The sequence below is a fragment of the Equus przewalskii genome, chromosome 10 (genome assembly GCF_037783145.1).
Source record: "Equus przewalskii isolate Varuska chromosome 10, EquPr2, whole genome shotgun sequence".
Classification (NCBI taxonomy): domain Eukaryota; kingdom Metazoa; phylum Chordata; class Mammalia; order Perissodactyla; family Equidae; genus Equus; species Equus przewalskii.
The window spans coordinates 32,761,559-32,786,993 of NC_091840.1; the positions used below are offsets into that span (position 1 = coordinate 32,761,559).

Sequence of the window (25,435 nt, forward strand, 5' to 3'; positions counted from 1 at the left end):
ATTAAAAAAAACAAACTGTGGTTCCTTTAGTGTGGCTGGACTATGGCCCAACTGCATACTTCTAGAATGTGCTAAACCCCTGAAGCAAGGTTGTAACCTCAATGCAAATGCTAGGAAATGACTGCACCCCACAGATCCTGCTGAGGGACAGTTGTCAGGCATTAACAGACTCCTTCCACTGGGTTGAGAGCTGAATTTGGGTCTTCGAGAACATTCCAGGTGAAGGCACTCTCACACAACCTGTCTTTGTTTCTCCTACTCCAATCTGACCTCAGTCATGAGCTTTGGTATTTGACTTCACACTGTGCTTTAACAGTTGGTCTTGTCTACCCAGCTAGACAGAAAGCTAGAACCTGACACTTGTCTGTGTTTTCCCCAAGCTCCAGGATACATGATGCTTTGAGTTGAACTGACTCAAAAACTATTAGGCAGGGAGGAAAGACTTCTTCATTCATGTCAGAAACCTGAGGGCACATGCTCCAACAAAAAAGAACTACTACAGAAATTGTTTCAATGTCATAATCCTCAGCTCTACTTTATTAGGTCCTTGTGTCCAACTTGGCTCTCCAGGCCATCTTACTTACGCTGTAAGATTTCTCAATGACCACAGATGCATCAGAACTTGCTTGAAAGACTTCACTATGCTCTGGCTGCTCATTTTTCCTGAGGGACGGGTGCCTGATACCTAATGATTATAACACAATCAAGGCCAAAGTCATTCAGTGACACTCATGGCATGGGAGGGGCAAAGGGCAATGTGAGAGAAGAGATGGAAGCATAGTCTGCCAAGGGTGGCCATGTCTCACATGTCAGATTCAGTCTAGAAAGCAGAGACTGTTAGTTTAGCCTTGCCCCAGCACATAGCCCTGGATCATCACTCTTTTGTTTATCCATTCAACAGTGATGGGGGACGGCCCAGTGGCGCAGTGGGTAAGTGCACACATTCTACTTCGGCAGGCAGGGGTTTGCCGGTTCAGATCCCAGGTACGGACATGGCACCGCTTGGCAAGCCATGCTGTGGTAGGCGTCCCACAAATCAAGTACAGGAAGATGGGCACGGATGTTAGCTCAGGGCCAGTCTTCCTCAGCAAAAAGAGGAGGATTGGCAGCGGATGTTAGCTCAGGGCTAATCTTCCTCAAAAAAAAAAAAAAGTGATGCTTGACAAGGAACAGATTCTAAATACCAAAAACATCCAAGCCAATATGACCTCAATAAAATAATTTTTTTAAAAACCAAGCCAAGAGATTTTCTACCTAAGATAAATGATAATTTTAGATGTACTTTTCTTTAACTTGCAAACAACTGTGAAATGATATCCATGACCTGACTGCAAGCAAATACCAAGTGGAAACACATACCTTCAGTTTTAACTTGAAAATCTATAAAAGTGGTAACAGCAAATGTCATTTGTCTCTAGGTTTCTCTGGCATAGACTCTCTGGGAGCCAGCGGAATTTTTCCAGCTCAAAATGCAATGCAAATAAATGGGCGGCAGAGAGTGGGCGTCCACCACTGCCCTCAGTTAAAAGATTCCATTCCTTGCCAGGTTAAATTCAGGACCAGGGTCAGTGTACGGAGATTATTTTACTTCCTTTGGTCAAAGGGGTCTGCTCCAGTAATAAAAAAATTCATGAATCTCTGGATTTCTTTACCTGTGGGAAGGACAGCGGGATCAAAAGGGTATGCTGCTTTCCCCTGGAATTCAAGGTCCCCAGACAGACTGGAAAGGAGAGAAGACCAAGCAAAGAAAATATTCCAGGAAGTTTACTTATTTTTGAGAGCTGATAACTTGATAGAGCTCACCTATGTCAATTCTTCCAAGTGAACTTACCAGTGAAGCTTCGAGGCCCAGACTGTCTGCCATGCTGGTCACTGTCATGGTCACTGTGGCCTGTTTTGTCAAACTTGACACTTCCTCCTGGCTCATCATTTTTCCTGGGATACTCTGCAACTTGCTGCCAGTCCACATTCTCAGGTTCCATAATGGGGGGCTGCAGCAGGGGATCAGGCTCATTTCCAGCCTCATTCTCTAAAGTCAAACCACTCCGAGGATGCCAAGGAGGTACTGCCAGCTGCCCAGTAGCTGCTTTCTCTGCTATTTCTTTCACCTCCACTGAATATAAGAGAAAGCAGCATTTAAAACAGCACTGTGAACATTGGAAACAAAAGCTTTTGATTTTTAAAGAGCTACGTAATACTTTTATAGCTCATATTGGCATAATAACTGCCTCTTTAGAATTGTATCATCCTTAGGCTTGCCCTGTTTGGCCTCAAGGGAAGCAGAGGAGAGAACTGACGAGAGTGAGGGAAGGGCACAATTTCAGTTAGTTACAGCCCTTGTGGCTGAATTCCAGAATGGAAGGCAGCAGAAAACTTGCAGATGGACCTTCTTGCTATGAAGATTTTACAAGAAAATGACATCTGAAGCCCCAGTCTGCAGAGACTAATGGAAAAGAATCTATTTGAGTTTACCTAGCCTTTCTCGACCACACTGAGCTCACGTGCTGGGAGTGTATATGTATGTGTATGTTTTCATTCCAAATGTTCTATACTTTTGCCAATGTTACTTAGCATTAGTATTAGAAAACACAGATACCGTACGTATCCTTTTGAGCTTACAAGATAAAACTTCGTACAAAAGGATAATGTCCACAAGATATGTGAAAGTGACATTGCATGCACTCTACTTTAATAATGTTATATATTAAATATCTATATCATTTATTTTTTACTACACCTGTTATATAATATACATTAATATATATGATAGGAATATTTCCTATATCGTCTAGAAATGAAAAGAACATTTCTCTTCTGCAGTTTGTAATCAGAAAGGCCTTACTTTTAAAATGGAATGATCTAACAAAAGAAAAGAACGTGGGAGGACGTTGCAATACAGGCTGTATACTTAGAAGTAACAACCAGGTTAGAAATATACTTTCAATTTCATTTTGTCCAACAGAAGCTATGATTTTATACTCACTTTTCCATTTTAAGTGTACCTCTCCACTATCTTCATTATTTCTTGACTTTGCATTACAGATTTCAGAAGACACAGATTCCATACTGATCCTAAATTGCATGGGTTTTTTGGGGGTGAGTGGAGTGGGGTGAACACAAACACATCAGTTTGCTCAAGTTCTTGACACAAGCCAGAGTCCACCAGCCCACCCAGAGGACTGCCCCTGCTCTCGGAGCCTGGGGTTGCACTGACTCCTGCCCACCACCAGAGGGCGCAGACTCGCCAAGGTTCAGCCCGCAAGACTCACGCAGAGCCCTGGCCAGGGCTGGATGACATGGGAGGTCCCTGCTGGCGGCTTGACGTGGTGAAGAGTACACTACTTAGCTGTGACACTTTGGCTTGGGCACTGGCCTCACTAGGCCTTCCCTGGCTAAGAAATGAAAGGACTGGGTTAGAAGATCTCTAAGGCTTTTTTCAGTTTCCAAGTTCAGATTTCACGATTCTAAAAGTGTTCTTGGGAAATTTTCAGAGGTAGAAGAAACCCACAATTGAAATGAAGTTTCACCAGACAGAATTCTGGTCCTTGGGCTGTTGCCAAGCACCCCCCACAATGCCACAGAATACAGGTGATGATTCAGTAACTGTTCCTACCCTTTGATCAGAATTCTCTGGTAACAGGCCCACCTGCATACCAGTGATAGCACAACAACTAACATTTATAAAGATGGTCTTAAGGCACCACACATTCTCAAGAACATTCAGGGACCTTCAGCCTAGTTTCACTGAGTTGCAGATTCTGATCGGTCACTAGCTAGCTGTCTGACTTTGGCAAACTTCAATCTCTTTGAGTCAAGGTTTTCTCATCTGCAAAACAAGGGAGTGTCTTTTCCTCTAAATATCCCATGATTATATATATTTTATCATCTATTAAACTAACTCTTTGAAAATGTGTGATCTGTAGCACATGTATGAATTCCCTGTTATCCAGAATGCCCTACTCTCCTGCTGGACCAGAGAGACTACTGACTCAGAAAGGTCAGATCTGATCAACTACTTTAAAGAGCAATTTGGCAACAGCTATCAAGAATCTTTAAAATGTTCGAACCCTTTGACCTAGTAACTCTGCTTCTGGGACTCTATCAAGGACATAACCCAAAACGCAGAAGAAGCTTTATTAACAAGTCACTTTGGCCCTATTCCTAACAGAACAAAGAATAAAACCTAAAATTCAACAACGGAGAGGAAATCCAACAATTTCAAAGTAAATTTACAGGGTGTTTTTTAATAACATGGGATAATGCTCATGTTCTAATGTAAAGTGAAAAAAATCAGGATACAAAATTTCCTTCACATATATAATTAAAATTTAATTTTTTTAAGGCATACAAAAAGACTAGGTATATTGGTAGCAAAATATTAAACTTTTCTTTGGTCTGTTCTTTTTTTCTTTTGGGAGAAGAGGGTGGAGCCAGGCAGGGGAGCCACAACTACGGCTTCTGCTTTCTCATCCAATAGCATACCATCACCGCATCCGCTTCTATCAATGATGTGAGTGCTCAACTCTCTGATGCCAGTAAGGTGGTCCTTCACTAAGTCCCTTCGTAAGGGTAAAATACACTAATCTAAAATGTCTGGGCATTTTCCTTGATTCTCCCTTAATGTATCTTTTTACCAACATGAAAGGAACAGCACACTCTTGTCATTAGTCTCAGTCACCACTTGGGGGAAGAGAACAAAAAACTGTTTTCCAGGAGAACTGACTTCAGAGCTGTGGATTAACGCTGCCATTTAATCACAGAAAAGAAAAACTAAAATCAATATACTAGTCTATCTTGAAAAACATTTATCACTCCTTTAACAATTCCCCCTATGCAAAATAAAATTTGTTTTACCTAAGTTCTTAAAAACCTAGTGTACACATATACTCTCCTTCCAGCGATTTGTGCTGAAGCCAATTCATTTAGTTGATCTAGCTGGAAATCAGAGCCCCAGGACAATTGTGATATTTCTCAACCCCCTCTTTGTCCCCCAGCGTCAGTGACACTTATCTTGAACAACACTGGTTTCTGAATAGTCTGGTTTCTGGAGCACTGGCAAATGGAATACCTGGCTTTTTTTTTTTTAATAAGATAAACAATCTGGGCACTTTGGGAAAGGCAAGATGCTTTGTTTTTGACAACTGATGAGTTCTGTTTAACCTGCTAGCCACTGACCTTTCATGTCTCCTACAAGTATCCATTACACTGCTCTTTTTGCTCACTTAATGGAGAGAACCTGCCAAGATCTGCTTCTGTGTTACTATTCTGCATCTCTCACAATCTCTTTGTCACTGGACATATGAAGATCATTAAGTGGCCTCAGGGTCACATGGGAGTCTAAAGGCATGGTAACACAAAAAACAATAAAATGTTAACCCACCTGTTGATATTTTGGTTCCTATTTCTTTCCAAACTGTCCTTCGCTCCTTGAGGGGGCTGAACTTGTTCACTTCTGCTCTGTTTTCCAGGGCCACAAAGAGTTGGCAGCTTAGAAAGTGGTAAACAGGTTTTAATGCTTTGAAGAAATTCCTCTTCTCTTCACTCTCACATTCCATTTTTAAAGCCATTCTTGCCAAATGTAGAAATAACTCTATCTACCAAGATGATTCCCCTGCATGTTTCATATCTAGTAACTCATTTCTGAGCTAGAGGCCTTTACGTAGAAACGTTGGCCCCCAGGAACACAGTCCAGACAGGGAGCAAGTAAAGAACGAGCTGATAACATATACATCAAAAATCCAAAAACTTTCCCCTATATTATTATTAAGCCCCCAGACCCTGGGTTCTAGTCTAATCCTTACTCAGACTAACCTCATAGAGTCTTGTGCTTCAGTTTCCTCATCCATACAACAGGGACAATAACATCTGCCTGAATCCACCAGGCGGATGTTATGAAAACAAAACAACAAAGGCTACAATACTTTGGAAATTATATACACAAAATAAATTAAAGCCTATGTCCTTTATCCAAAAGAGAGACTTCTAGATCTGCTTATTCCAATTTTAACAAACTTAATTATATTTCCTAACCTACAGCAAATTAAGGCAACAAATGTTGGGTTTGGGGATGGCAGCAAGATGCCTAAAAGTGAGAGAATACATAAAAACAATCATAACTTCCCCAAAGTATAAGCTCAGAGGCTGCCTGGAGGGAAAGACTCCTCAGCAGGGGCTGAAGGCGGCACTGCATCATGGAGCACCACAAGAACAGATGTTCAGAAAAACGTCATAGTCACCAAGGAAAGGTTAGAATATACTTAGAATATATTCAAAATAGGTATTTAGAATAATGGGAAGTTTGTAATGTTTTCATTATGATTAAAAATTTAAAAACTGAGGAATTAAACGAAGGAATTTCAATTGTCTGAAACATTCGCTTAGGTGAAAATGCCTTATTCCTTGATTAGGCTAGAAAACCAGGGTGGATTTTTAAATAAAAATTAAATATGGTATAATTGTTTTATACATAGATGCACTGGTAGATGGTTTCCAACAACGGCTGCCATCAATTCCTTCCCTCTCTCTGTCCACATGGACACTCAAGAGATAGAGTCTATTTCCTTCCCCTTGAATCTGGGCTGGCCTTGGGACTTTGACCAATGGAAAGTGGCAGAAGAGACATTATCCTAAGGCCGCAAGTAGTTTTTAAGAGGCCTGGCAGCTTCAGCTTTCACTTGGCAAACTAGCTGCCATGCTGTGGAGAAGCGTGAGTGAGACTATTTAGTGAATGATATGAAGCCAACTGCAGAGACAGGCCACCTGGAGGAGCCCAAGGCAGCAGACACATAAGTGAAGCCTTCTTGGGCCTTCTTGTCCAGCCCAGTCTCCAGGTGACTGCAGTCAAAGGAGTGATCGCAGGCTGTGCCACATGGAGTGGAAGAATCATCCAGGTAAGCCCTGTCATATTCCTGACCCACAAAATTGTGAGAAATAATAAACCATTGTTATTTTAAGCCACTAAATTTGGGGGGTTTTTTGTTGTTGTTGTTGTTACACAGCAATAGATAACCAAAACATAATATACAAGAAAAGTTATTTCTAATAGTTTTCTAGCAAACTTTAATTTTCCACAGAAACAGAAATATCAGAGTCTAAATAAATTCTTTGTGCCTTCTTTTTATACAAAAACAAATGCCAGTGCTTTTCTAAATGTTCTAAGTGAGGAGTGAAGGCTCACTGAAATTCAGTAGGCGACAGTGAAAGAACACTAGATCAGGAGTCAGGAAACCTGCCCCTAACCAGCTGTGGGCCTTGGCAAGGCGTGGGGGTAGTGGAAGCTGTCTGCCCAGTGCAGGCAATACGGGGGTACACTGTAGGTGGAAAATTTTAAAACAGCAATAAAACCCATTAAAAGTTGGCCTGCTTTTTATCACCATGAGGCAGCCATTCTAAACAATTTCAGTAATTAAATCCTCCTTCCAGTGGGGCCGACCTCTCCTACTCCACCACCATCTCGCTAACAACAATGAACCTAGGGAAGTTTAAGTCACTGAGCTTGAGGTTCACTCTGTAAAATGATAGAGTTGATCCATCTTCAAAATTCTGTGATTCAAGAGGCAGCCAGCTCTATGTGTGTACTTGTTCAGGTTTATTTATTCACCTCCTCAATGACCATTTATCGAGCACCTTTTTTTTTTTTTTTAAGGAAGATTAGCCCTGAGCTAACATCTGCTGCCAATCCTTCTCTTTTTGCTGAGGAAGACTGGCCCTGAGCTAACATCTGTGCCCATCTTCCTGTACTTGATATGTGGGACACCTACCACAGCATGGCTTGCCAAGGGGTGCCATGTCTGCACCCAGGATCCGAACTGGTGAACCCCAGGCCGCCAAAGCAGAACGTGCCCACTTAACTGCTGTGCCACCGGGCTGGCCCCTATCGAGTACCTTCTAATTGTTAGGAACCATGCCACAGTTTAGGACAAAGAATGTCTAAGACCTAAGCCCTGTCCTCAAGGAGCTCAGGGAGGAGCCACTCTGCAATCTCACTAAGCCTCAAACTAAACCTCCAGGGTCAGTTCCCCTGGTGTCTTCTCACCTCCTCTAAGGCATCTTCTTTGACCACCAGGTCCCTCTGTCCCCAACTAGTGTTTAAGCTACTCATAGATAGAGCTTGTGGTTCATTCACCATCATATCCCATAGTCTAATATACTGCCTCTGGCTCTATAAGTGTTTGCTAAATGAGTGAATGAATGAATAAGCAATTTAGAATGGGGATTAATAGCTGCCCAAGATACCATATTTAGTAAGCTGATCCATGTAAAATTGTCAATACTTGATTATTTTGACCTATAAAACAGCAATTTCATATGGTTCAACTTGATGCACAGAGTTTACAGAGAAGGACATGGGGCTGTGTGTTGGGTTTGGAACAGGAGGTGAAGAGTATCTACCTTGGAATTCCATCCTAGAGGCCTTATTTCTCAAAGCCAAGAGGACCCCACTATGAGTTGGTTATCTTTATATGTCAGTCCTTGCACACAGGTTAGGGGCAATGTTAAACCCGGCTCCAGGTCCTGTTCAGGCTTCCCTGCCTCCCACTTCTTAGCTTTACCTGATGGCTCTTCTCTGACTGATCCCCAGTGCTTTCTTCAGAGACTTGAGTGAAAGGTTTCCAGCCACAGCCACTTCTTTTCCTGGACCTTTTGCCAAAATGTCCCCCTTCAAAGTCTCTCACTGTTCTTGAAGACCTTGCTAAAGTCAAGCAATTGCCACCAGTGTCTGGCTGCTGGCCCCCTGACAGCTGCATGACAGGAGGAACATAGCTTAAAGCTGGGGGGCCCAGGGCTGAAGGCAAGTCACAGACGTTTGCAAACTCTCTTGAAGAGGCCCACAGAGACTTGCGCTCCTCCTGCTCCTTCTGTATCATCTCAAGCTTATCTATTTTCTGTTGGGTATTCCTTAGCAAATCAGCATTCTGGTGCATTAACATCTGTGAAATCTTTAGATTCAGCACACACTTACTGATGTACTCCTCAGTCATGGACCTGTTGCTCACATTGCCCTCGGCTTCTCTGGCTGGCTCAGGTAGGCTGAGGGAACTAAGAGAACCATTTTGCCAGTCTAAGTCCTCAAAGGAGAGCTCTGTGTCAGCTTCTGAAGAGCTCTCATCCTCATTGCAAAAACAGCATGCCTCTCTCTCCATCTTTTCCAACTCTTCTTCCATGGACTTCAGTTCATCTACCTGGTTTGGTCTAGCTCCCTCAAAAGATGAACCAGCTCCTGCGGACTCTTCCTCTTTCTCATCTCCCATGTCCAGGCAGCTTGAGTAGATTTCATTGATTTCGAAGCTGCAGAGGCTTGCCTGACCTGGGCTGGGGCTCCTGGCCTCTTCCACCACAGAACAAGCAGGAGAAGCAGTCTCTTGGTTCTGCGTCTCCTTGGCCATCAGACTTGAATCTGGAACCTGAGGATCTGGTGCTGCTTTCTCGGTGGGAGAAGAGCGACCCCTTGGTGAATGAAGCTGACTGCCTGTTGAAAAGAGCAGCAACATGCAGCTGATTAAAGTGATCACACGCAGCAGCTAAGCAGCCCTGGCTAGTTGCTCGAGCGGCATGAGAATGCAGAAAGAAGCTTTTTATTTTCCCACTCCCTTCCCAGGTGTGGAAGACTACCAGATACATTCACAGAGAGTGAGAGGGTATTTCTAACCTAGGTGAAAGTTCCCATTTTGATGTGGGTTGAGACAGAAAATTTGGAAGGGATCAAACCCTGGGAGAAATGTTCTACGATTAAGTTATAGTATGTTCAAAACATGCATAACTGTCAGGACATGTAAATTATAGGCCCCTGAATCTTAAGGACTAAATACATAGCTGTTGTTGTTGTTGTTGTTGAGGATGATTGGCCCTGAGCTAATATCTTTGCCAATCTCCCTCTATTTTGTATGTGGGACACTGCCACAGCATGGCTTGATGAGCAGTGTGTAGGTCTGCGGCTGAGATCTGAACCAGTGAACCCTGGGCTACTGAAGCAGAGTGCGCAAAATTAACCACTAGACCACTGGGCTGGGCTGGCCCCCAATTCATGCCTTTTCATGTCAGTTAAAATTATACTCTTGGTGAGAATCTGATAGAAGCAGTGAAGACACTGCCCAAGAAACTATTGCATCATGGGAGGGATTTGTTGTTAGTGTCATCGAGTTGATTCTGAGTCCTAGCGATCCTGTGTACAGCAGAGCAGAACCTTGCCCAGTCTTTTTGTGCCATTCTCTCACCTTCTGGCGCTACATGAGACAATGCTCCACTGCTATTCATAGAGTTTTCATGGCCAATTTTTTGGGAAGTAGATGGCCAGGTCCTTCTTCCTACTCTGTCTAGTCTGGAAGCTCCACTAAAACCTGTCCACCATGGGTGACCCTGCTGGTATTTGAAATACTGGTGGCATAGCTTTCACCATCACAGCAACATACAGCCTCCACAATATGACAATTGAGAAATGGTGGTGTGGTTCCCTGACTGGGAAATGAACTTGGGCTACAGTGGCAAGAGTGTTGAATCTTAACTACTAGACCACCAGGGCTGGTTCCCCATGGGAGAGATAATACCTCAAAAAATACTGCCAGGACTGAACGCCCCTGGTTGATGGTGTACAGAGAGAGAGAACGAGGAGAACAGGGATAGAGGACACAAAGTAACGAGAGCTTGGAGGATCATTCTGGAGGCCTCCAGTCCTGTCCAAAGACAATCAGAGAGAATGGTCAGTTGGCTGGAATCGGAAAGCCTGGGTTCCAGATCTGCAAGAAGCCTGGAATCCTGAGCAAGCCACCTCTCTGAACCTTAGTTTTCTCATCTGGAAGATGAGGGCATTAAGTCAGATGATTGCAAGGTTCCTTCCAGCTCTGAATTCTAAAGGCTTCCAAGTGCACTAAAAAGCAGTAAGGCTACAGGAAAAAGTCTGGGATGAAACACAGAAATGTTAACAAATTATTTCTAAGTGGCAGAATTAAAATGGTAAGTAATTTCCTTATTCGTACTCTTTCAAATTTTCTATAATGAACAGATAATAGTTTTAAATTAAAAAATCATCATTTTTATTTGTGAAGCAATTAGATAAATTCCTAAAAGTAATCATGCTAGAAATAAACCAGTTGTTACTGCTTAGTTCTGGATCCAACCAAAGTGTAAATGGAGTCCAAAAGGTTGAACTTATTTATTTAAGGATCTTGATTATTCCCTAAGTCATGCATCTTTTCCCAGTATAAGTTACAGGTACAGTTTAGAGGAGCTGCCTAGTTGCACCTGGTGATTCTCAGAACACATTTACATCAAAACCTGTGGGTTAAAGCCATACCCATTTCCTTCAGCTCTTTTATTTCCAAGTCAGAGGTCTCTTTTGGATGTTCTGAAGTCAGTCCTAGATAGACATTAACATCAGGATGGAGTTCATATCTCTGAACCCTGGGGCTCACGGTTGGCTGAGTTCTCTGGGCTCCAATAAAATCCTGAAACAAGGGAAATACTGTCAAGGACAGATCTGCAATCATCTGACTGTCACTGGCGTTTCAGAAACAGATCTAGGTATCAAATAAAGTCCCTCTCATTCCTGTTGGGTAGACTAACTGTAGTCCTAATTAGTTAATTCACTGTTATCACCAATATTTAAAAAGGAATAACAGTAGCCGCCATTCACTGAATTGCACTCTGTGCCTACACGACGCGCCCCCACTGTGCGTGGGCCCTCCACAACCTCCCTCCTCAGTGCCCTGCTGTCCTCACCAAGTTAAGCAGTTAGGTTTTTCTCAGGAACACAGAAAGAGCGCAATGAAATGAGGATTCCAAAACTTCTTACAACTTGGTCTCGAACTCGTTGTTCCCCTGAGATGGGTGAGCAAAACTAACAACTTCAGAGCTTACCTTTAAGTCATTCTTCAGAATATACCGGATGTCCTGAAGGTTCATAGTTCGGTCCTTCTGCTTGACCTGGATGCCTGACTTAACAATATCGTAATAAGGTTTTGGAAGCCTGACATCAGCTTCTAAATACTTTCCCAAGACTACAGCATCTTTAATAACTGAGCCATCTAAGCCATTCCAAGGTATGTTATCTGTTAAGGAAAGAGTCATAGGGAAGAGTAACATTAAGAAATCAGAAGAAATTGGGTAAGCTTAGTCAAGTCACTCAAACTCTTTAAACATTAATTTCTCTCTGCTGAAAAACTACCTGGAAGTCCAACAACAAACAAGAAGCCACTTTACCTATTTACCAGGGAAATCTCTGCTGCAGAGACAGAAAAAAGTTGTATCAGAATCATGTATACATGGACTCCCCACTGGCAGACCTGGGGACCATAAGGGAATGCTTCAAGGCATAAAGCTGGGTTGCCAAACGCACTCATCTCATGGAAAGTGTGGTATTGCCTCTGAGACTATAAACACTGCTGAATGGAGGCTGACTCTCACCCCCTCAAGAGAAGATGGCTTTACAGTGTGTGTATGTGCGTGCGTATGTCCCTCTCTTGAAAGATTCCTTCTGTCTTCAAATATGTGATCACTTCCTTCACATTAGAGTCCTGTATGTTTGGAAAGGTTTCTATTTCTTTCAAGTGACACTGTTATATGGACACTGGAACCTGCACGTATTTTATTTCATGGTTTACTTTTCAGAGGCCAGTCTTTTCCCCTCATTTACGAGTTCTTAACGGGCACCTTACAGAGACCTCTAAGCACTGACAGTAATCTTCAGTTTAAAATCTTTGCTTGGGGGCCGGCCCTGTGGCCGAGTAGTTAAGTTCGCGTGCTCCGCTTTGGCAGCCCAGGGTTTCAGCAGTTCAGATCCTGGGCACGAACGTGGCACCGTTTATCAGGCCATGCTGAGGCAGCGCCCCACATGCCACAACCAGAAGGACCCACAACTAAAATAAACAACTACGTACTGGGGGGGATTTGGGGAGAAAAAGCAGAAATAAATAAATAAAACCTTTGCTGGGATTAAATGCACTAGCACTGACTGACACGCCAAAAGGTGGGCTTTGCTGAGTCTTAAAGAACAGGTTAAAAGAGAAAGATTTCCAGGAGATCATCTTATATCTTCCATAAGCACAAAGAGGTTTCTTTGAAGAAATCTCTTTTTTCTACGTCCTGCATTTCCATAAAACTAAGTAACTGTTGGAGGAAAAAAAAAAAATCCCACCTAAGAATAGGGACTTTGGTCACCGTCAATGTGTTCTTTGATCTACCTGTTAAAATCTCCTGTATGATCACAGAAAAGCTGTAGATGTCCGACTTCACCGTGGCTGCCTTCTGTAGGATCACCTCCGGGGCCGCCCAGTTATACAGCTGGGTGGGGAGGGGCACTCGAGTCAGGTCCCTATGGACACCTCCATCCTGGCTACAGAAGGAAACACAAGGTAAGGCTCATGTCTTAAAAGATAAGTGTGATTACCCCACAGCACGTTCGTGAAACATTTGCCTCTGAAGACTGGCAACCTCCCTGAGCTTCTATAAACCCAGCTAGAACTTGAGCTAACCCACACTGCCAGCTGTTCCAACACTTGCAAATTCCTTACTGTTCCTACCTGAGCAGGCCCTGCCCACCCTTCCACCTCTTCTGGCAGCTCTCTCCTCATTCACCCCACCCAAGTCACAGGAGCCCTTCTTTCAGTTTCTCCAACATGCCAAGCACATCACCACTTCAGGTCTTTGCACTGGTGACTTCTGCGTGGCACACTCTACCCACAGATCCTAGTACAACTGGCTGCTTCTTATAACTAAGGTATTAGCTCAAAAATCACCTCCTCAGAGAGGCCTTCCCCGACCAACTAAAGTAGTCCCATTTTATCAGCTTCAGAGCACTTATTACCTGAATTTCTTGTTCGTGTATTTATTGTTTATCTGTCTCCCCTCCAGCTCCATGTGGGTAGGCACTGTATCTGTCTTTTATATCACTCTATCTCTAAATTTACACCAGGACCTCAATGCTTACTTTTGAATAAATGAATCTAAGACTTTTTCCAGACCACTCCTCAGGCCCCATCTGCTTTATCAAAGCCTTCTGGGACTCCTCCAACTCCTCGCAATGGCTTCTTTTCTGAACTCTGCCCTCTTGGGAATGAGCTTTCAGTTTAGCACTCAAAAGTTCACTGATTTGCTTGAATAACTCAGCTTCCCAACCAGACTCCTTGAGAGTGTCCTAAATGTCTTCTGGGCTAACAAGAATCCTAGGGCAAGGTCAGCGCTAACTTCTGCCCACAGCTGTCATGAGCATCAGATGAGATCATGTGTGTGGAAACACTCTGTGAGCTATAAAGCCTCATGCAAATAAGGAATTAACACGACATTAAAAGAAGAACACACAAAGCCCCAAATCAGTAGAAGGAAGGAAATAATAAAAATCAGAGCAGAAATAAATGAAATAGAGACCAAAAAAAAAAAAGAAAAAAATCAATGAAACGAAGAGCTGGTTCTTTGAAAGAACAAAACTGACAAACCTTTATCTAGACTCATCAAGAAAAAAAGAAAGAAGGGTCAAATAAATAAAATGAAGTGAAAGAGGAGAATTTACAATGGACACCTCAGAAATACAAAGGATTATAAGGGAATACTATGAAAAGCTATATGCCAAGAAATTGGATAATCTAGAAGAAATGGATAAATTCTTAGAATCATATAACCTTCTAAAACTGAAGCAAGAAGAAACAGAGAATTTCAATAGACCAATAACAGTAAGGAGATCAAAACAGTAATCAAAAACCTCCCAAAAAATAAATGTCCAGGACCAGATGGCTTGTCTGGTGAATTCTACCAAACATTCAAAGAAGACTTAATATCTATCTTTCTCAACCTCTTCCAAAAAATTGAAGAGGTGGACAAGCTTCCTAACTCACTCTACAAAGCCAACATTACCCTGACACCAAAACCAGACAAGGACAACATAGAAAAAGAAAATTACAGGGGCAGGCCTGGTGGCATAGTGGGTTAAGTTTGTGCATTCCCCTTTGGTGGCCCAGAGTTTGCAGGTTCAGATCCTGGGTGTAGATCTACACATTGCTCATCAAACCATGCTGTGGCGGCATCCCACATACAAAACACAGAGGAAGACTGACACAGACGTTAGCTCAGGGACAATCTTCCTCAAGCAAAAAGAGTAAGATTGGCAACATATGTTAACTCAGGGCCAATCTTCCCCACACACAAAAAAAGAAAAGAAAAGAAAATTACAGGCCAATATCACTGATGAACATTGATGCAAAAATTCTCAACAAGGGGCTGGCCCCGTGGCCGAGTGGTTAAGTTTGCGCGCTCCGCTGCAGGCGGCCCAGTGTTTCGTTGGTTCGAATCCTGGGCGCGGACATGGCACTGCTCATCAGACCACGCTGAGGCAGCATCCCACATGCCACAACTAGAAGAACCCACACCAAAGAATATACAACTATGTACCGGGGGGCTTTGGGGAGAAAAAGGAAATAATAAAATCTTTAAAACAAAAAAAAAAAATTCTCAACAAAATACTAGCAAATCGAATACAACAACACATTAAAAAGATCATACACCACAATCAAGTGGGATTTATTCAGGGATGCAGGGATGGTTCAAGATCTGCAAATCAATCAACATGATACACCACATTAACAAAATGAAGAATAAAAATCACATATCATCTCAATAGATGCAGAGAAAGCATGTGACAAGCTCCAACATCCATTTATGATAAAAACTCTGAATAAAAGGGATATAGAAGGAAAGTACTTCAACATAATAAAGGCCATATATGACAAACCCATAGCTAATATTCTCAATGGAGAAAAACTGAAAACTATCCCTCTAAGAACAGGAACTGGACAAGGATGCCCACTTTCACCATTCTTATGTAACACAGTATTAGAAGTGCTAGCAAGAGCAATCAGGCAAGAAAAAGAAATAAAATGGATCCAAATTGGAAAGGAAAAAGTAAAATTGTCACAATTTACAAATGACATGATTTTATATATAGAAAACCCTAAAGAATCTACCAAAAAACTTTTAGAAATAATAAATGCAAGACACAAAATCAATGTACAAAAATCAGTTGCCTTTCTATACACTAACAAGGAAGTAGCAGAAAGAGAAATTAAGAATACAATCCCATTTATAATTGCAACATAAAAAATAAAATGCCTAGGAATAAATTTAACCAAAGAGGTGAAAGATCTGTACACTGAAAACTATAAAACACCATTGAAAGAAATTGAAGAAGACAAAAAGAAACAAAAAGATTTCCATGCTCTTGGATTGGAAGAACTAACATAGTTAAAATGTCCAGGGGCCGGCCCCGTGGCCAAGTGGTTAGGTTTATGCACTCCACTTCAGCGGCCCAGGGTTTCACCAGTTCGGATCCTGGGTGCGGACACGGCACCGCTAATCAGCAGCATCCCATGTTCCAGAACTAGTAGGACCCACAACTGAAAATGCACAACTATGTATTGGGGGGCTTTCGGGAGAGAAAGGAAAAAATAAAAAAATCTTAAAAAAAAATGGGGGGAGGGGGCTGGACCAGTGGCGCAGTGGTTAAGCATGCACGTTCAGCTTTGGTGGCCCGGGGTTTGCCAGTTCAGATCCCGGGTGTGGACATGGCACTGCATGGCAAGCCATCCCACATATAAAGTAGAGGAAGATGGGCACGGATGTTAGCTGAAGGCCAGTCCTCAGAAAAAAGAGAAGGATTCAGAAAATAGAGGAGGATTGGCAGCAGATGTTAGCTCAGGGCTAATCTTCCTCAAAAAAAAAAAAAAGTCCACACTTCCTAAAGCAATCTACAGATTCAACACAATCCCTATCAAAGTCCCAACAACATTTTTCACAGAAATAGAACAAAGGGTCCTAAAATTTATATGGAACAACAAAAGACCCTGAATAGCCAAAGGCATCCTGAGAAAAAAGAACAAAGGTGGAGGCACTATAATCCCTAACTTCCAAATATACTACAAAGCTATAATAATCAAAACAGCATCGTACTGGTACAAAAACAGACACAAAGATCAATAGAACAGAATCAAGAGCCCAGAAATAAACCCAGACATCTATGGACAGCTAATTTTTGACAAGTGAGCCAAGAACATACAATGGAGAAAGGAAAGTCTCTTCAATAAATGTTGTTAGGACAACTGGACAGCCACATGCAAAAGAATGGAAGTAGACCATTATCTTACACCATGCACAAAAATTAACTCAAAATGGATTAAAGACTTGAAGGTAAGACCTGAAACCATAAAACTTCTAGAAGAAAACATAGGCAATAGACTCTTTGATAGTGGTCTTGGCAGCATATTTTCAAGTACCATGTCTGACCCGGCAAGGGAAACAACAGAAAAAATAAACAAATGGGACTACATCAAACTAAAAAGCTTCTGCACAGCAAGGAAACCATCAACAAAACGCAAAGACAACCTAACAACTGGGAGAAGATATCTGCAAATCTTATTATCTGATAAGGGGCTAATATTAAAAATATATAAAGAACTCATACATCTCAAGAACAAAAAAACTAACAACCCAATTAAAAAATGCACAAAAGATCTGAACAGACATTTCTCCAAAGAAGATACACAGATGGCCAACAGGCACATGAAAAGATGTTCAACATCACTAACCATAAGGGAAATGCAAATCAAAACTACAATGAGATATCACCTCATGCCTGTCAGAATGGTTATAATTAACAAGACAGGAAATAACAAGTGTTGGAGAGGATGTGGAGAGAAGGGAACTCTCATACACTGCTGGTAGGAATGCCAGCTGGAGCAGCCACTATGGAAAACAGTATGAAGAGTCCTCAGAAAAATCAAGAATAGAACTACCATAGGACCCAGCTATTCCACTGCTGGGTGTTTATCCAAAGAACATGAAAACATAAATGGGTAAAGATATATGCACCCCTATGGTCACTGCAGCATTACTCACAATAGCCAAGACTTGGAAGCAACCTAGGTGCCCATTAATGACGAATGGATAAAGAAGATGTGGTATATATACACAATGGAATACTACTCAGCCATAAAGAATGATGAAATCTGGCCATTTGTACAACATGGATGGACTTTGAGGGTATTATGTTAAGCGAAGTAAGTCAGAGGGAGAAAGTCAAACACCATATGATCTCACTAATAGAAGATAAAAACAACAACAAACACACACATAGAGACAGAGACTGGATTGGTGGCTACCAGAGGGGAGGGGCGAGGGAGGAGGGTGAAAGGAGTGATTAGGATTGTAATTAGTCTTTGGGTGGTGAACATGATGTAATCTACACAGAAATCGAAACGTAATAATGTACACCCAAAATTTACATGTTATAAACCATTGTTACTGCAATATAAAAAAAAAAAGGATTAAAAATAAATAAATAAGGGGCCAGCCCGGTGGCATAGTGGTTAAATTCACATGCTCCGCCTTGGCGGCCCAGGGTTCGCAGGTTCGGATCCTGAGTGTGGACTTAGCATGGCTCATCAAGCCATGCTGTGGTGGCATCCCACATAAAACAGAGGAAGATTGGCAGAGATGTTAGCTCAGGGCCAATCTTCCTCACAAAAAATAAATAAATAAACAAAGCTAGTTGTGTCTGGGAGAGGCAGCTTCTTTTCTGGCTGTCATTTTAGGGCAGTTATTTTTCTGGGCTTCAGTTCTGACATCTAATTTTAAAATTAGATTTGGCTATGGCTGTGTGATACTACTTGCAAGGTTAATTCCAGCTCTCAAGATTCCATTTAGAAGAAGTTGAAGAAACTCAATAAACAAAACAAAACAAATACAAAAACAAAAAAAGAAGGATTGAAGAATGGGAGAAGCTGCTGTATCATTTTTACACCAAGAGATGGAGTGCTACGCTTGACAATGACATTCAACAAACCGACTGTCCAAATACAGTGTTACCAAAAATAAACGTGGAATTGAAAGTTATTTGAGATTCTTGGGTAATCACCTCATGTTATCAGCTGTCAAAGAAGGGAATGCTGTTATGACTGGACCTAGTTGCTGATGGACATTTCTGCCTGAAGTTCCGATCTGAGGTCGACAAGCCCCAAGGAGAACTCACGCCTTCCTACTCAGTTACTGCCCAGCCCCTCCCTTGACCAGTGTGTGGACCCCAGCTCCTCAGTGCATCTCACATCTTTCCCTTCTATGTTGGTTCCTTGGTCACTACTAGGCCCTGGCCTGTCACCTCCTAGCTGGTCTTCTTCCCCTCAACTTCCAATCCATTCTGCTTCCATAGCCAGGAAACAGCCTCTATCATCCAGTTCTAGCCACAGCTGGGTAACTTCAGACCATCTCTTCACATCTCTGGGCCTCAGTTTCCTCATATATAAAATGACGCGGTTGGACTGGGCCATCTCCAAAGCTCCATTTCACTCTAGGAGTCACATTTGTGTTGGAGAGCTCAAGCAGAAGAAACTGCTCTACCTCCTTCTCAACAACAGATGGTGCTCCATCACCAGCAAACAGCTTGGATTCTGTCACAGCCTTCCTGAAAAGCTTTCCTTGTTATCAACAGCAAAAACGTCCAAACCCCTTAGCTTCCACTGCTTCTGAACACACAGCCAAAGTGGTCAACCCTGTCATGATCCATTTCAAGTTTCCCTTAGACTGATCCATTCACTTAACAAATGTTTACTGAGCACTTACTATGTGGCAGGCCCTGGGCTGGGTGCTGAAGATGAAGAAGCCATGGTCCCTGCCCTCTCAGAGCTCACCATCTGGTGGGGCAGAAACACCTGACTGCGGAGGAGTGGAATATGCAAAGCGCTGCAGGGAAGAGGGCTTCAGTATAGGCTTCATGGAGTGTGATGGGAGATTGCACCTGAAGTGATTTTAAAAGGATAAACAGGCGAGTGGCAAGTATTCCAGATGCGGGGAATAGCACCGTGAAATAGCATGGACTGAAAGTGGCTTTGGATGGCCAGGCAGGGAATGGAAAGTGATGAGGTTGGCACTGTGGGTGGAGCCCCACCTTGGAAGGCTTCCACACTCTGCAAAGTACCTGTATTTAATCTTGCAGGCCATGGGGAGCCACTGAAAGGTTTTACTTGGGATTGAGAATGGACCAGATCTGAGGCTGAGTAGCTCACTTGCTGATAGTTGTCTGGCCTCCACAGGTTCCCACATGGAAAACTGCAACAGCTCCAACCACACCTAACTGCTCCCCTCCCTCTCTCTTGCCTCATCATAGCCTCTCCTCCACAGGCAGGAGGCAAGAGGGATCTTAACCTGTAAATCATCCATGATACCATCCTGCTCAAAAAAACCCTTCCGTTGCATCCCAGTGTTCTTAGGATAAAATTCAAACTCTCTACCAAGGCCCACGAGGCCAAGCATAATCTGGTCCCTACTCTCCTCTCCAGGCAGAGGAAAAGAAGCACAAGGGGTCAGGGAGGTGAGTCTTTCCGTTTTATTCATTCAAAAACCATATGTTGAACATCCACTGTGTGAAGGCCTGTTCTAGGCATTTGAGAAATGGCAGTGGATAAAACAGAAATCCCCACCTTCCTAAAGGTTTTCATGTAGTGAGAGAAGTAAATTATGAGCATGTGAGAAGCAAAGACCTACTGAGAGACTCAGAAACAAAGCCTCAGTGATAGTGACTGGTGGGTGGGTGGGGACAAAGGTAATCAGGGGTAAGCAGGCCTAAGCAAGGGGTCTGCCAGTGGCTGAGGTCTCACAGCAGAGCAGAGCCAACACTGGGCTAAGGGCTCAGAGCCATGGATGGCAGCAAGGAAGCACAGGGGAGATCCTCTGCCTCCTAGAGTCTAGGGGCAGGAGGTGGGGGTCAGCCCCCAACTCTCATGAGGACCTTGACCCCTGCCAAACAGGAAATGAAGCCCATCCACCAACCCTTGAATGAGGGCTTTGTTTTTGTGACTGCCTGCCTCACTGCACTGAGGTCCTTGAGGGCAGGGAAGGCCCTTAGCATCCACCCAGTCCAGCACCTGGCCCTGCCATAGGAGGTGTGATGACTGCAAGGCTCATCAGCACCCATCACCTTCTCTCTCCTTCCAGGATGCACAGCTATGGCACATTTCCCAGCCTCCTTGCAGTGAGAAGGTGCCTCTGGCCACAGCAAAGTGGGAAGCAATGACATATCCACTTTAGGCTGGCCCCTAAACCCCACTGTGTGCCCCTCCATGCTCTCTCTTGCTCACTGGCCAGCAATGTAGAGGACATACTGAGGGACTAAGGCCTGGGGGACAGCGGAGCCACAGATAGGAGGAACTCGGAACAAAGAAAGTGTCCCCCTCCAACACACACTAGACTGCAATGTGACTGAGAAACACACCTTGGTTATGTTAAGCCACTGAACATTTTGGAGTGGATGGTTACAGCATTTACAGACACTGGCTAATCTGGGCTCTTGCTTGTTAAATGTTTATTAAAATGAGAATGTCCACAGCAGAAGAAACTTCTCCAAAGTCAGTCTAACCTTGGCAGACAGGGCAAGGGATTTAGGAAACCTCTTCCCCCATTGATGAAACAGTTCAGCCCACTAATGAGGAGGCGTTCCACCCAGATTAGATTTCCTGTCTACAGCAAAGGATCTCCAGGGAGACTGTCTATGGAAGTCATGATGGAGGTTGCACCCACCTTTCCATCATGTACTCCAGGTTGGTCAGCCTCGCTTCCCCTGTGGAGACGATGTGGACAGCGTAGGAGCTGAGGGAGCGGTGGATAAAGCCTCGGGAATGCAGGTATCTCAGAGCATCGGAAATCTGGAGCAGCAGGTGCACAATCACCTCCATGTGCAGCACCGGGAACTGAGAGCGCTGCAAGCAAGAGACACACCAGCCAGGAATGAGAGGGCCTGGGCGCCCCAGAACTGCCAAATGCTTTGTAGTTTCCAAAGACTTCTCAATTGGTCCTCACAGCTACCTACTGTCCTCATGTTATAGATAGGGAACCTAAAGCTCAGGCAGGTTAAGTGACTGGCCTAAAGTCCCACTGACCAGGACCCCAGCTCAAAATCTGGGCTCCTTTCCAAAACTTAGCTGAGCTGCTTCATACCATAAAAAATAAGAATGGGTGACATCAGCACCATAGCAGAGTGAGTTGTTCCCTTACTCTCTCCCCTTTAAGTTACAACTAAATGGACAATCAGAGGATTCCCTAAGCAGCACAACAGGACATCTGAGAAATCTACGTAGCTATACATCTGAAGGTAGGTGGACTGGATCCCTGGAAGGCAGTGAACTAGGTGAGTGCATCCCTACCCCTACCCCTCCCGGATGGCAGTGAGCCAGGTTATGGTTCCTCACAGAGCAGCTGGGAATGACTGTAAGAGGAGGCAAGGACAGCCCAGTCTACACAAACGCTTTTGGAGTTGTAGCCTGGCCCATGACAGTGCACACCATACCACAGTGGCCCTACTAGTGGAAACACTATATACCAAGTGCTGGTGGCTCAGCCCCAGCAAAGGTACCCACTCACTGAGCACAGCACAGGTCAAAAGGTGCCCTGCCTGCTCAGAAGGCACCCACACCCACGGAGCACAGCAGCCCATGGGACCCACTGAGTGGTGGCTCAGCTCTCGTGTAGGCATTCCTCTGGCTTAGTGTGCAGCAGCTTAGCCAGTCCCCTGCCAAGCACAGAAGCCTGGCCTACAACACCCAATCTGCCCACCGGGCTCAGAGGTCCTGCCCACGGAGTGCAACCTGCAGAGCAGCTGCAGCAAGCTTGGACAAATGCAGAGTAGCCCTACCCACAAAACTTCCAGCAGATGGGGCGGAACCAGAAAACACAGCTCCTGCTCCCCGCAAGAGATGGCAGGTGGAATCTGTGACCTGATGCTACCACAAATGGGCCAGCAAGGGATCACTTCATCAAACACCATGAACAATTACATTAACACTTCAGAGCAAAAGGAAAATGACACGTCTCCAGAAACCAATCCTGAACTCACAGAAATTTACAATCTAAATGACAGAGAATTCAAAATACTTATCATAAAGAAACTCGATGAGTCACAAGAAAACTCGGGAAGACAGTTCAATAAACTCAAGAATAAAACTAATGAGCAGAAGGAATAGTTCACCAAAGAGATTGAAACTCTAAAAAAAAACCAAACAAATTCTGGAAATGAAGAACACAATTAATCAGATTAAAAATAATCCAGAATACAAAAAAATTACAGCTGACGTTAAGGAGGACAAATTAGTGATTTAGAGGATAGAAATACAGAAATGCTTCAGGTGGAGGTGAGAGAACTAGATTTTTAAAAAATAAAATTCTTCAAGAAATGTCCAACTCAATTAGGAAAAGCAACATAAAGATTATAGGTAGTCCAGAGGGAGAAAGGAGCAGAGAGCTTGTTCAAAGAAACAATAGCTGAGAACTTCCCAAACCTGGGGGAGAAACTGGACATCCAAGTACATGAATCCAATAGAACTTCTAATTACATCCCTGCAAAAAGACCTTCTCCAAGGCCTATACTGTTAAAACTGGCAAAAGTCAATAACAAGAAAAAATATTAAGGGAAGCAAGGCAGAAGAAAATAACCTAGAAAGGAACTCTTATCAGGCTTTCAGCAGATTTCTCAGCAGAAACCATACAGACTAGGAGAAAATGGAATGGTACATTCAAAATACTGAAAGACAAAAACTTTCAGCCAAGAATACTCTATGCAGAGAAAGTATCCTTCAGATATGATGGAGGAAAAAAAGCTTTCCCAGATAAACAAAAGCTGAGAGAGTTCATCGCCACTAGAACTCCCCTACGAGAAATGATGAAAGAAGCCTTCCTACCTGTAATGAAAAGGCAAATGTTTACAAAACCCTGAGCAATGGGGCCGGCCCTGTGGCTGAGTGGTTAAGTTCACGCACTCCGCTGCAGCAGCCCAGGGTTTCACCAGTTTGGATCCTGGGTGCGGACATGGCACTGCTCATCAGGCCACGTTGAGGCGGTGTCCCACATGCCACAACTAGAAGGATCTGCTACTAAGATATACAACTATGTACCAGGGGGATTTGAGAAGATAAAGCAGAAAAAAAAAAAGAAAGAAAAAAAGCAAAAAAAAAAGCCTCCCTCAAAAAACAAAAAAAAACAACAGCAAAAAACAAAACCCTGAGCAAGGTGATAAATAGAAAGATATAATCAGAAAATTGCAACTTTATATCAGAATAAGTCAGTAAACAATTATAACATAAAAGACAAAGGGAAGGAAAATATCAAAAATAACTATAAACACTTCAATTTAGTCACAAACTCTCAACACAGAAAAGAACAATCTGAGACAACAATAACTCTAAAAGGGAAGAGGAAAGGGATGGAACCTGCTTAGGCTAATGGAGATAAGAGGCAATCAGAAAATGGACTGTCTCATCTATGAGATCTTTTATACAAACCTCATGGTAATCACTAAACAAAATACCAGAGTAAATCATAAATAAATAAAGAGGAAATGGAGAAAACTGTCACAGACAATCACCAAACTGAAATGGCAGTCAGAAATACAAGGGAAAAGAGACAATGGAACTATAGAACAACCGGAAAATAAGAGAGAAAATGGCAGTATTAGGCCCTCATATATCAATAATCACTCTAAATGTAAATGGATTGAATTAGCCAATCAAAAAACACAGAATGGGTGGGTGGATTAAAAAACAAGACCCAATAATATCCTGTCTCCAGCAAACACATCTCAGCTCTAAAGACAAACATAGGCTCAGAGTGAAGGGATGGAATATGAGACTCCAAGCAAATGGCAAGCAAAAGAAAGCAGGAGTTGCCATACTTAGATCAGACAAAGCAGACTTCAAGCTAAAACAGACAATGAGAGACAAAGAGGGGCAGTATATAATGATAAAAGGGACATTCCACCAAAAGGACATAACACTTATAAATATATATGCATCTAACACAGGAGCACCAAAACACATAAAACAATTATTAACAGACTTAAAGGGAGTAATTGACATAATAATAGTAGGAGACCTCAACACCCCACTTACATCAATGGACAGATCATCCAGACAGAAAATCAACAAGGAGACAGTGGCCTTAAATGAAATAATAGACCAAATGGACTTAATAGATATATAGAAAATTCCATCCCAAAACAGCAGAATACACATTCTTCTAGGGGGCCGACCTGGTGGCACAGCGGTTAAGTGCACACATTCCGCTTTGGAGGCCCGGGGTTTGCCAGTTCAGATCCTGGGTGCAGACATGGCACCGCTTGGCAAGCCATGCTGTGGCAGGCATCCCATGTATAAAGTGGAGGAAGATGGGTGCAAAGGTTAGCTCAGGGCCAGCCTTCCTCAGCAAAAAAAGGAAGATTGGCACCAGATGCTAGCTCAGGGCTAATCTTCCCCCCCCCCAAAAAAAAAAACAAAAAACACATTCTTCTTAAGTGCATTAGGAACATTCTCAAAGACAGACCATATCTTGGGAAACATGGCAAGCCTCAATAAATTTAAGAAGATTGAAATCATATCAATTATCTTTTCCAACCTCAATGCTAAGAAACTAGAAATCAACT

The 25,435-nt window shown here is 43.1% G+C and overlaps 1 protein-coding gene across 26 annotated transcripts in view; it reads right to left on the minus strand.

Annotated features, from left to right (window-relative positions):
- The window catches only part of TEX14 (testis expressed 14, intercellular bridge forming factor), a 131,022-nt gene that overhangs the window by 22,429 nt on the left and 83,158 nt on the right, over nucleotides 1-25,435 (minus strand). For 21 of the 26 annotated variants that reach the window (XR_011523402.1, XR_011523404.1, XR_011523403.1 and 18 more), the window contains 10 exons: nucleotides 21,547-21,725; nucleotides 13,176-13,327; nucleotides 11,854-12,044; nucleotides 11,291-11,441; nucleotides 8,553-9,469; nucleotides 5,381-5,487; nucleotides 3,270-3,392; nucleotides 2,984-3,072; nucleotides 1,832-2,113; nucleotides 585-685 (listed from right to left, as the gene is read on the minus strand). Coding sequence is in view for 23 of the 26 variants with exons in the window: in XM_070562284.1 (XP_070418385.1) it covers nucleotides 585-685; nucleotides 1,832-2,113; nucleotides 2,984-3,072; nucleotides 3,270-3,392; nucleotides 5,381-5,487; nucleotides 8,553-9,469; nucleotides 11,291-11,441; nucleotides 11,854-12,044; nucleotides 13,176-13,327; nucleotides 21,547-21,725 (2,292 nt within the window). In the remaining 3 variants the exon portion in view is untranslated. The remainder of the gene's footprint in view (nucleotides 1-584; nucleotides 686-1,831; nucleotides 2,114-2,983; nucleotides 3,073-3,269; nucleotides 3,393-5,380; nucleotides 5,488-8,552; nucleotides 9,470-11,290; nucleotides 11,442-11,853; nucleotides 12,045-13,175; nucleotides 13,328-21,546; nucleotides 21,726-25,435) is intronic. The other 5 variants (XM_070562292.1, XM_070562291.1, XM_070562309.1 and 2 more) reach the window with 1 other exon arrangement.